Below are 13,983 nucleotides of genomic sequence, written 5' to 3' on the forward strand. Positions count from 1 at the left end.
TTTTTACCCCACTATCAATCACAACACAATACCGCAGTACTCCCCACACAAACAGAGCTCACTGACCTGAAAATAAGTCTTCACTGCAAAAATGATTATGTCTGTGTGTGTGTGTGTGTGTGTGTGTGTCACAGAGAGAGAGAGAGAGAGAGAGAGAGAGAGAGAGAGAGGGAGGGATGGAGAGGGAGGGGGAGAGGGACAAGCAGACAGACACAGACAGACAGACAGAGACAGACAGACAGACAGAGACTGTGTTTAGCTCTTTCAAGTCTGAGCCCTCACGCCAGCCGCTTTCCAAAACACCCCCTTCACCCCATCACCCCTGCCTACAGTTTCTCTAGCTTTCTGTCCACAGGTATTTCTCTTTCAACTTTCATCCCATCATTTTACAGCTGTGTGTGTGTGTGTGTGTGTGTGTGTGTGTGTGTGTGTGTGTGTGTACATGTGCGCGTATGTCGGGTGGGGAGAAAGCGCTCGTTTCCACACAAGGTTCAGCGCAGTACAAATACATTTATCACAATGGTTATTATCATTACCATTATCATCATTGAACAGGTGCTTGTTACCAAACGAGATTCAGTGCCATATAAATATATTTATTACTATGATTATCATCGCTAGCATCATTAAACAGAGGCTTGCTACCAAACAATATTCAGTGCCATATAAATACTTTTTTTTTTTTACTAGAACTACCATCGTCACTATTCTTCTTATCATCATTATCACAATTCCTCTTCTTCATCATGATCATCATTATCATCATCATTATTATTGTTATTATCATCATTATTGTCAGCCGCAGTAGTAGAAGTAGCAGCAGCAGTACCAGCAGCAGTAGAAGCATCAACATTGTTACTATTGTCATCATTATCACTGCAATCATAATCATTGGCCTCACTAGCTGGGGTTTTGTTGGTTGTTGTTTTTTTTTCCCCGAAAACCACACAACACTCACCTCCACCTCATCCCAATCCATCTCCTGCATGCCTCCCCCCATCAATGGAAAAGTCATCAGGTAAAAAAAAAAAAGCCGCTTCCACAACAAACAAGAAGACAGTGACGACGGCAGCGATGACGAAGAAGAGGAAGAAGCAGAAGCAGCCATGGCCAACAACTCCTCCGCCAGGCACACGCCCCCCGCCCCCCCCCACCATCCAGCTCCACGCCTCCCCAAGCCCCACAGCCAGGGCCTGGTCAAGTCAGTAGAAGGCCCAGGCCTCCAGGGACTTGATGATGAAGTCTTCCTTGGCGCTCAGCACGCAGTTGCTGAAGGTGGCGCAGGGCTGGCTGTGGCCGTGGTACAGGTCGCTGTCGATCCACAGTCCGTTGGACCCGCTGTGCACACACACACACACACACACACACACACACACACACACACACACACACACACACACACACACCACACACACACACACCACACACACACCACACACACACACATTGATTGATGCATGCTTGTGCGCACACACACACACACACACACACACTGATTGATGCATGCTTGTGCACACACACACACACACACACACACACACATTGATTGATGCATGCTTGTGCGCACACACACACACACACACACACACACACTGATTGATGCATGCTTGTGCACACACACACACACACACACACACACACACACACACACACATTGATTGATGCATGTTTGTGCACACACACACACACACACACATTGATTGATGCATGCTTGCACACACACACATACAAACACACACATTGATTGATGCATGCTTGCACACACACACACACACACACACATTGATTGATGCATGCTTGTGCACACACACACACACACACACATTGATTGATGCATGCTTGCGCACACACACACACACACATTGATTGATGCATGCTTGCACACACACACACACACACACTGATTGATGAATGCTTGCACACACACACACACGCACACACACACACACTGATTGATGAATGCTTGCACACACACACACACACACACACTGACTGATGCATGCTTGCACACACACACACACACACACACACACACACTGAATCCTCCTCCAACCACATGGACACACACACACACACACACACACACTGAATCCTCCTCCAACCACATGGACACACACACACACACACACACACACACACACACACACACGATACTCACCGACTGGCACCAATCGACAGACTGCATTCATCCCCCCTGATGAAATAAGCATTGTCCTCCGACCAGCAAAACACCTGTCATCATAGCAATAACCCACTTCACAGCACATGACCGTCGCAATAACGCAAACAAAAACTGGCTCACAATGTCATGCAACACACACAAATTCATACAAAATGTGCTATTTTTTGATCTTCTATAATCTGAGACTGTTTTCATGGCTATATGTTTTAATCTTCTATAATCTGCGACCGTTTTCATGGCTATATGTTTTGATCTTCTATAATCTGAGACTGTTTACATGGCTATATGTTTTAATCTTCTATAATCTGAGACTGTTTTCATGGCTATATGTTTTAATCTTCTATAATCTGAGACTGTTTTCATGGCTATATGTTTTAATCTTCTATAATCTGAGACTGTTTACATGGCTATGCGTCATATGTATGAATCAAGAGGGGCTGTGTGTGTGTGTGGGCGCGCGTGCATGTGAACGTATGTCTGTGTGTGTGCACACGAATGTGGAGTGATGGCCTACAGGAAGCGAGAGAATCTGAGTGCAATGGTTTGAATTCCGGCAGAGTAGCCAGTATTTTCTCCCCCTCCACTAGACCTTGAGTGGCGGTCTGGACGCTAGTGATTCGGATGAATGATTAGCGCACGTAAAAGAACCCACGGCAACAAACCGCTGTCCCTGGCGAAATTCTGCAGAAAAATCCACTTCTATAGGAAAAACAAATAAAACCGCACGCAAGAAAAAATACCAAAAAATGGGTGGCACTGTAGTGTTGCGACGTGCTCTCCCTGGGGAGAGCAGCCCATATTTCAAACAGAGAAATCTGTTGTGACAAAAATGAGTAATATAATACAATACAATACAATACAATACAGTGCACTGACCAACACACCAACCCCATACCCCCCACCTTACACACATTCTCTCTCCTCTCTCTACCTCCCCCCCCCCTCCACCATGCCCACCCCTCTGATGCCATGGAGTTGAGAGGGGGTGGTTGGGGTGTTGGGTGTGGAGTGGGAGGTATGGGGGGCGGGGGCGGGGGGGGGTAGTGACAGTGATGGTGCACACTCACCTGCAGCTTTTCCCGGAAAGTCCACAGCTGACAGGTGCCCGTCCCGTAGAAGTGGTCGCTGAGTCTGGGAGGGTCGGACAGGTAGGCACCAAACACCTGTCAGACACACACATACACACACACACACACACACACACAAACATACACGCGCACACACACGCACGCACACACACACACGCACACACACACACACACACACACAAACATACACACACACACATGCATGCACACACACACACACACACACACACATACACACACACACAAACACACACAAACACACACGCACACACACACACATGCACACACACACACCTGTCTGTTACATCCCTCCCTCAAAACACCCCCCTCTTCCCCACACACAAAGAGGAGGAGGGGGAGAGAGAGAAAGAGAGGAAAAAAGTCCAGAGGAAGGGAGACTAAAGGCAGGTGGTGGAGGTGGTGGGGGTGCGGTTGGTTGGAGGGAGGGGGTCAGGGGGGGGAGGGCAAGCTACAGCACACCTCAGCTGAATGCCGAACAACGCCGCTAACACACCACACCACATGGCAGGGCACTGAACGCCACACGGCGCCACATCACACACCACACACACACCACAACCAGGAACACGCATCATGAATAGCACCACGCAGACCCACAACACCACCACGATATATCGCACAACACAACACACCACCACACTACACTCCACGCCACATAACACAACACCACACTACACTACACAACACATCACACAACACCACAACCATACTACATGCCACACTACACCACACATCACATCACACAACACCACACTACACTACACAACACATCACACAACACCACAACCACACAACACGCCACACTACACCACACATCACATCAAACAACACCACAACCACACTACACGCCACACTACACCACACAACACACACATCCACAACACACACCACAAACCCCACACTCAGCACTAACACACACATCACACACACACACAACACACTACATACACACACATCACACAACACCACACCACACAGCCACACTACACACCACAACACACACATCAACACACACACCACACTACACCCACACATCAACACCACACAACACATCACATCACACAACACCACAACACACACACAACCACACCACACACACACCACAACAACATCACACAACACACCACACTAACCCACACTACACACACAACACATCACACAACACCACAACCACACTACACTACACACACACAACAACACAACCACCACACACCACACAACCATCACACAACACCACAACCACACTAACCACCAACACACACCACACCACAACAACTCACACAACACCACACACCACACACACCACACACCACACAACACATCACACAACACCACAACCACACTACACGCCACACTACACCACACAACACATCACACAACACCACAACCACACTACACACCACACTACACCACACATCACATCACACAACACCACAACCACACTACACGCCACACTACACATCACACAACACCACAACCACACTACACGCCACACTACACCACACAACACATCACACAACACCACAACCACACTACACGCCCACACTACACCACACAACACATCACACAACACCACAACCACACTACACGCCCACACTACACCACACAACACATCACACAACACCACAACCACACTACACGCCTACACTACACTACACAACACATCACACAACACCACAACCACACTACACGCCCACACTACACCACACAACACATCACACAACACCACAACATCACCACACGCCACACTACACCACACAACACATCACACAACACCACAACCACACTACACGCCCACACTACACCACACATCACGCCCCACTCACCACATCCTGGGTGTCCTGAAGCACCAGGAGGATGGGGGAGTCCAGGGGGAACAGCTCTCGGTAGAGGCGCTTGAGGGAGAAGCCGTGGAGGGCCGTGCTGTACACCAGGGACCACCGGTAGCCCACGGTGCGGGCAGGCAGCCTCCCCGCCAGCTGTTGCACGCACACACCGCAAGCGATGACGGAGATGATAATGATAACGATAATAACAATAATATTTGTATTCGTTATTTCTTTTTATCACAACAGATTTCTCTGTGCTCTCCCCAGGGAGAACGCATCGCTGCACTACAGCGCCACCCATTTTTCCTGCGTGCAGTTTGATTTGTTTTTCCTACTGAAGTGGATTTTTCTACAGAATTTTGCCAGGAACAACCCTTTTGTTGCCGTGGGTTCTTTTACGTGCGCTAAGTACATGCTGCACACACGGGACCTTGGTTTATCGTCTCCTCCGAATGACTAGCGTCCAGACCACCACTCAAGGTCTAGTGTAGGGGGAGAAAATATCGGCGGCTGAGCTGTGATTCGAACCAGTGCGCTCAGATTCTCTCGCTTCCTAGGTGGACACGTTACCTCTAGGCCATCACTCCACATATAGTAACAACCGGTAGCCAACCGTGCAGGCAGGCAGCTTCGCCGCCAGCTGTCGCACGCCACACAACAAGGGCAACGGTGATGATGGAGATGATAATAATAATATTAAGAGTAACACCTACACAAATAACAATAATGATAACTACAGTAATGATAATAATAATAATAACCAACGGTAGCCCACCATGTGGGCAGGCAGCTTTCCCGCCAGTTGTCGCGTGCCACACTACGAGATGTTGCGTATGCAGAAAGTAATATCATCATCATCAATGATACTATTAGTACTGATAATAATAACAATAGTAACAATGAGATTTTTCCAATCTCCCAGGTCAACATGTGCAGACCTGCTGGTGCCTGAACCCCCTTCGTGTGCATACGCAAGCAGAAGATCAAATACGCATGTTAAAGATCCTGTAATCCGTGTCAGTGTTCGGCGGGTTATGGAAAGCAAGAACATACCCAGCATGCACACCCCCAAAAGCGGAGTATGGCTGCCTATATGGCGGGGTAAAAACAGTCATACATGTAAAAGCCCACTCGTGTACATACGAGTGAACGTGGGAGTTGCAGCCCACAAACATAGAAGAAGAAGAAGAATATTGATTATAGTAATGATCATGAGAATAAATAACAATAATTATAATAATAATACAATGATAATGATAATAATATCAATAACGATAATGATATTATTAATACTGATAAAGTAACACTATCAATAACCATAATAATGATAATAATTATCACTATCATTATTTTTATTGTAATGATAATGATAATAAATAATAATGATAAAAATATTACAACTACTACTACTAACCACCAGTATGCTGTCATGCCACCACAAGGGCAATGGTGAGGAGACATTGCCAACACAGGAAATAATAATAATAATAATAATACTAATAATAATAATACCATAATCATATTATCTATGGTACAATCAGTACTGATAATGAAAATAATAATAATAATAATAATAACAATAACCAAAACCAATAATAATCATAGGATTAAATACACACGTTTAAGATCCTGTAATCCATGTCATCGTTCTTGAGGGTTATCGAAACAAGAACATACCCAGCATGCATCCCCCCGAAAAACAGAGTATGGCTGCCTACATTGTGGGGCCAGCATGCATACCCCCGAAAACAGAGTATGGCTGCCTACATTGTGGGGCCAGCATGCATACCCCTGAAAACAGAGTATGGCTGCCTACATTGTGGGGCCAGCATGCATCCCCCCGAAAACAGAGTATGGCTGCCTACACTGCGGGAGGGTAAAAAGGGTCGTACACGTAAAAGCCCACACGTGTACATACAAGTGAACGTGGGAGTTGCAGCCCACGAAGAAGAAGAAGAAGAAGAAGTAGAGGATGATCACCATCATCATACCATACCTCCATGATCTGATCTTCGGTCATGACGGTGGAGTCCTCGGACAGCTCAGGCATCAGAAGGTGATCCAGATCCAGGACAATGGACGCCCGGCGCCTCAGCTCCTCCCGACTCACGATCTGCAACAGGGCGTCTCCACGTCAGTCGCACCACTTCCTATCTGCCGGACACTGCTCATCAGCCCAGGCCTGAACAGCGCATCGGGTTTTGATTAATGCTACGGTCGGACATCCGCTTCGTTTCTTCTTTTCACATCAGAAGTGGTGTGGCATTATACGTGAAGTGACGGCCATGTGCAGTGATGGCCTAGAGGTAACGTGTCCGCCCAGGAAGTGAGAGAATCTGAGCGCGCTGGTTCGAATCACGCCTCAGCCGCCGATATTTTCTCCCCCTCCACTAGACCTTGAGTGGTGGTCTGGGCTCTAGTCATTCCGATGAGATGATAAATCGAGGTCCCGTGTGCAGCATGCACTTAGCACATGCAAAAGAACCCACGGCAACAAAAGGGTTGTTCCTGGCAAAATTCTGTAGTAGAAAAATCCACTTCGATAAGAAAACCAAATAAAACTGCACGCAGGAAAAAAATTTTAAAAAATGGGTTGCACTGTAGTGTAGCGACGCGCTCTCCCTGGGGAGAGCCACCTGAATTTCACACAGAGAAATCTGTTGTGATAAAATGAAACAGAAATTCAAATACAAATATGGATCAGTCCGCATGCTTTGACACGCTTTTAAACTGCTCAGCCAACATATCATTCTTTTTTTTCCCCCTCCTGTTTACTCTTTGTTCTGTACCTGTGACTCAGTCTTAACACCTTCAAACCCTGACACTCACAGACACTGTACGGGCAGATGAGCACCTCAACCATCCTCACTTTGCTGCTTTCCTCCATACTGGTAAGCACACAGAAAGTAGTAACTGCACTTCAAACCCTACACCCTCACAGACAATATACCAGCAGATGAGCACCTCAACCATCCTCACTTTGCTCCTTTCCTCCATACTGGTAAGCACACAGAAAGTAGTAACTGCACTTCAAACCCAGACTGCACTGATCTCATTTCAACAAGGTTCATAAAAAAAAGAGAAACAAAAGAAAAAAAAACACACAAAAAAAACCCAAAACAACCACACACACATATCTCCCAGACTTTCTTGAAGGATAAGAACACCTTCCTAACAGTAAGAATAACAAATACAAATAAATAAACAAACAAACAAATCAATGAATGAATAAACAATTAAAAAATAAATAAACAGGCAAATAAACAAATAAATAAATACACATATAAACAAGTAAATATGCAAATAAGTAAAAACAAAACAAAAAATAATGTAAAAATGAAATCAGTCAGACCTCCCAGTCTTTCTTGACGGAAGAGATCACCCTCCAAAGCACAATCAATACAAACAAATAAATAATAATGGATACTTATATAGCACACTATCCAGAAATCTGCTCTAGGTGCTTTACAAAAATGCTTTTGTTAACATAAAACATTATATCTATGTTACAAACACACACCAAAATGTGACCACACACACGCACACACACGCACACACAAACACACACACACACACACACACCATACATACATTTTAACATACATGTGTATCTAACAGCTACCCTAACAAATATGCACACATAGGCAGGCACAAACTTACATAAACACACGCACACACAATACACATTCATATACATATGCATACACACATAGTCAAGCACAGCTAACGCAAAGGAAGTGGACCTGCCACAATTGAACTTATTGCTGAGGGAAAAGGTGAGTTTTGAGACGAGATTTAAAAGATGCGAGGGAATCAGAATGACGGAGGTTATCAGGGAGCTTGTTCCACGTCTAAACAAACAAACAAATGAATGAATAAATAAATAAATAAAGAAAGAAAGAAAAAAAAAAAAGAAGTAAAATTAAAATCAGTCATACCCCCCAGTCTGTCTTGAAGGAAACGACCACTCTCCAAAGAACAATAAATACAAATAAATAAACAAACAAACGAATGAATAAATAAATAAATAAATGAATAAATAAATAAATATGTAAATAAGTCTTTAAAAAATAATAATAAATTAAAATGAAATGCGACCCCCCAGTCTGTCTTGAAGGATGAGACCGCCCTCCTAAGAATAATAAATACAAATAAATAAACAAAAAACAAATGAATGAATGAATGAATAAAGAAAGAAAGAAAGAAAGAAAGAAAGAAAGAAAAAAGAAAGAAGTAAAAATAAAATCAGTCAGCCCCCCCAGTCTGTCTCGAAGGATGAGACCACCCTCCTAAGAATAATAAATACAAATAAACAAACAAACAAACAAACAAACAAAGAAATAGACAAATAAACACATAAACAAATGAAAATGAATAAATCACTCGATAAATACACAAACAAATAAATAAATAATGAAAGAAAAAATAACAACATGTGAACAAATAAATAAATTCATTAATAAACATAAAAAAAAAAAAAAATAATAATAACGAACAAATGGAAAAAAAAAGCGAAAAGTCCCAAGTCCCCTAACCTCCCAGTCCTTCTTGAAAGAGGAGGAGAGTTGCTGCCCAAAATGATCGTCCATGAAGGGGAGGGACGACCCGTGCTCCGTCACGTCCACCCGGTCCACCACTACAAAGCCGCTGTCCTCTGGGTTGATGTCATCGGCGCCGTACACGTCTGGCTTCCAGCGGACGAAGAAGGCGTAGAGGTGCTCTCCCCTGTGTGCGCGCACAAGGTGACCCTCGAGTGAGTGAGTGAGTGTGTGTGTGTGTGTGTGTGTGTGTGTGTGTGTGCAGCAGCACTCAAAGAGAAGTATTATTTTCACTGAGGTGTATGAAAGGATGTGTGTGTGTGTGTGCGTGCGTGCGTGCGTGCGCGCGCGCGCGTACGTGTGTGTGTGTGTGTGTGTGTGTGTGTGTGTGTGTGTGTGTGTGTGTGTGTGTGTGTGTGTGTGTGTTTGTTTTTCTTTTCCAACATCTACCTTGTCAATGATTTTTTTCTGAGGAGGTAGGGATTAGGGGATGGTCATTCCTAATGAATGTCTGGAAATGATGCTAATTTTTTTTTTTTTTTTTTTTTTTTTTTATACATTCACTCCTACCAATGACAGCACAGTGAATACTTGTCACAAGAGACAAGGGAACCAGTAGTGAGGTTTAAACACACACACACACACATGAACACCACACTTCCCCAGCACACACACACACACACACACACACACATGAACACCACCCTTCCCAAGCACACACACACACACACACACACACACACACACACATGAACACCACCCTTCCCCAGCACACACACACACACACACACACAAACACATGAACACCACCCTTCCCCAGCACACACACACACACACACACACACACACACACACACACATGAACACCACCCTTCCCCAGCACACACACACACACACACACAAACACATGAACACCACCCTTCCCTAGCACACACACACACACACACACACACACACACATGAACACCACCCTTCCCAAGCACACACACACACACACACACACACACACACATGAACACCACCCTTCCCCAGCACACACACACACACACACACACACACACACAATGAACACCACGCTTCCCCAGCACACACACACACACACACACACACACATGAACACCACCCTTCCCCAGCACACACACACACACACACACACACAAACACATGAACACCACCCTTCCCCAGCACACACACACACACACACACACACACACACATGAACACCACCCTTCCCAAGCACACACACACACACACACACACATGAACACCACCCTTCCCCAGCACACACACACACACACACATGAACACCACCCTTCCCCAGCACACAAACACACACACACAAACACACACACATGAACACCACCCTTCCCAAGCACACACACACACACACACACACACACACACACACGCACCCACACACACACTACACTACCCACTTGTTGCGCGGCACAGAGAACCAGTAGTGGGGCTTGGTCAGCTGGTGGCGGTGGGACTCCATGGGGGCGGAGGTGGCCATCCGCCTGTCGCACTCCTCCGTGTCCACCCGCAGGTGGAAGTACAGGGCTGGCTGCTTGTGGATGTCCTCCTGAGGCGGGATCAGGTCTGCACAGGCACACACACAACTCTTCTCTCAACATGTCCGTATGTATATCGATATCATATCTGTCTATCTATCTATATCTGTCAGTCCTCTTCTCTCAACACGTCCGTATGTATATCGATATCATATCTATCACACACAACTCTTCTCTCAACACGTCCATATGTATATCGATATCATATCTATCTATCTATTTACAGCTGTCTGTCCTCTTCCCTCAACATGTCTGTATATCTATATCGTATCAGTCTATCTATCTATATCTACCTATATCTGTCTGACTGTCTGTCTGTCTGTCTGGTTGTCTGTATCGATTTATCTGTCTATTCATGTTAAATGCACATACGGTCAGATGTTTTGTATGCTTTTAATATAATAATGATTGTGCTGGCATGACTTTTTCAGTTCGTATGTCTGAAGAGAGAGAGAGAGTGAGAGAGAGAAAGCGAGAGAGAGAGAGAGAGAGAGAGAGGGAGGGAGGGAGAATCAGAGAGAGAGAGAACTACCACTGTATATTATCTATCTACCTACCTATCATCCACATATCTATCTAGAGAGAGAGAACCACAACTGTACATTATCTATCTATCTACCTACCTTCCATCTATCTATCTATCTATGCATATGCAGACACAAGTACACATGTTTTATATGCTTTTAAAGGGTGGAGATTTTTCTAGTCTTCTAGGCCAACAAATGTACAGATATTCTCATGCCTGAACCCTCTATGTGTATAAGCGCAGGCACAAGATCAAATATGCAATCTAAAGATGCTTGAATCCATGTCAAGATTCAGTGGGTTATGAAAATAAGTACATACCCAGCATGCACACACCCCAAAAAATGGAGTGTGGCTGTCTACATGGCTGGGTAAATACACAAAACAGTTATTTACGTAAAATGTTACATGTTTGCATGTGTGTGTGTGTGTGACTGAAATCTAATTGAATGACACAGGAAACAAATGATGAACGCCCAATGGCAGCTGTAAATCAGATCTACCCAGGTAAGCAGTCTGTTGTGCAAATGCCCGTGCAAAGCGCTGTGAGCTTTGTCTCTTGACTGTTGATAGGCACTATCAATATTAAGTATCCACATCCTAATTATGCAATTAAAAAAAAGGGCAAATACATCAAAGCATTAACTTGATTAACAATGATAACAAGAGTTAAACATTCTGACATTTGAACGGACTCACTGATAAAAAATGTTATAGTATACTATGCACACTTGATGGTAATTCAAAGCACAGGCAACGCCCTTTTTTCTTTTTTTCTTTTTCTTTTTCATCATCAGAAGACTGACTGTGCACAGAGAGCAGTGATATGATGTGCAGCATCATGCAGGCAGAAGACAGTTAACTGTCTTCCACAGACTCACACGGAAGAGGTGAGCCACAATGTGTTTGTGCAACAAGCGCAGATACATGGAAAGCACATGTGGATACGTTGATGACAAACATTGTGCTATACTGTAGCACAAAAAAAAAAAAAAAAAAAAAAGCTTCAAAACGTATTCAATAAACTGACTGCACATTTTGTGTAAACACCCACACACCAGAATGTATGATATAGTACATCATTCATCCATTGTGCATAGTTTAAATATGATATAGTACATCATTCATCCATTGTGCATAGTTTAAAACACAAGTGGTTAAGCAACTTTAGACGTTCTTCCAACAGTACAACATATGTTTCAAAACAAAACAAACAACAACAACAACAACAACAAAAATATATATATACCTCTTGTTTCAAAACTTGCAAACATTTTGTGCAAATTGTGCAACACTCACGAGCAGTATATATATATATATATATATATATATATATATATATATATATATATATATATATATATATATATATAAAACTTATAAGCGTACAAATGTAAACCATGCCCAATTAAAATCATGACTGATCCTGTCAACTGTTTTTTTGTCTGACTGTTACTGGTAATTAGTTCTTAAAAGCTAAATGGTTTTACTGGTTAAACTTGCAAACGTGCCTGCACACACACACACACAAGTTACCCCAGAAAAGAACAAAGATGTCTAAGTGGCACCACATCAATGACCACATCACAACTGTGCAACATCCCTATGTGGCTGTTCCATTTTCTACATATATATATATATATATATATATATATATATATATATATATATATATATATATGTGTGTGTGTGTGTGTGTAGCATTAGTACACTTATTCATATCTCTCTTTATACTATTCCACCGAAAAAAGAAAGAGAAAAAAAAAGATGAAAAAGGGGGTGAGGGGGAAAGAGGTGTATCAGATGTTCATAAACTGCCATGTTTTAAAAGAAAAAGTTGTTTTTTTTCCATTGTGGTTTGCGTGTTAAAAAAAAACAAAAAAACTGTTATTCATTTTTATCTCTCTCCCTTTGGGTTTTTTTTTTGGTTTTTTTGTTGGTTTTTTTTTGCTTGAAAAACAAAAAAAGAAAACAGAAAAAAACCCACCATTTCTTTATTCCTGTTTACCAAAAAAGAAAAAAAAAAGGAGAACAACAAAACTCACAAAATATAAACAACAACAAAACTGGGGCAAGGAGAGAAAAAAAAAAAAAAAAGAAAAAAAAAGACCCGTCTCAGACTCAGAAGCAACCACACAATGAAGTCACCTGAGAAATCAAAGTGCCGAGCGGCCCGCACGCACTTATCGTACAGGCGATTGGCCTTGCTGCCCAGGTAGGTATGCA

At 43.5% G+C, this 13,983-nt stretch overlaps 1 protein-coding gene across 1 annotated transcript in view; it reads right to left on the bottom strand.

The window, feature by feature from the left end:
* LOC143291294 (oxidation resistance protein 1-like) overlaps positions 1-13,983 on the bottom strand; it is a 67,201-nt gene that overhangs the window by 3,580 nt on the left and 49,638 nt on the right. The window contains exons 9-15 of the mRNA XM_076601143.1: positions 11,095-11,260; positions 9,656-9,845; positions 7,117-7,233; positions 5,118-5,270; positions 3,250-3,345; positions 2,159-2,232; positions 959-1,338 (exon numbers count right to left, since the gene is read on the bottom strand). Coding sequence (XP_076457258.1) covers positions 1,203-1,338; positions 2,159-2,232; positions 3,250-3,345; positions 5,118-5,270; positions 7,117-7,233; positions 9,656-9,845; positions 11,095-11,260 — 932 coding nt within the window. The 3' untranslated portion in view covers positions 959-1,202. The remainder of the gene's footprint in view (positions 1-958; positions 1,339-2,158; positions 2,233-3,249; positions 3,346-5,117; positions 5,271-7,116; positions 7,234-9,655; positions 9,846-11,094; positions 11,261-13,983) is intronic.

This window comes from Babylonia areolata, chromosome 16 (genome assembly GCF_041734735.1).
Source record: "Babylonia areolata isolate BAREFJ2019XMU chromosome 16, ASM4173473v1, whole genome shotgun sequence".
In the NCBI taxonomy this organism is placed as follows: domain Eukaryota; kingdom Metazoa; phylum Mollusca; class Gastropoda; order Neogastropoda; family Buccinidae; genus Babylonia; species Babylonia areolata.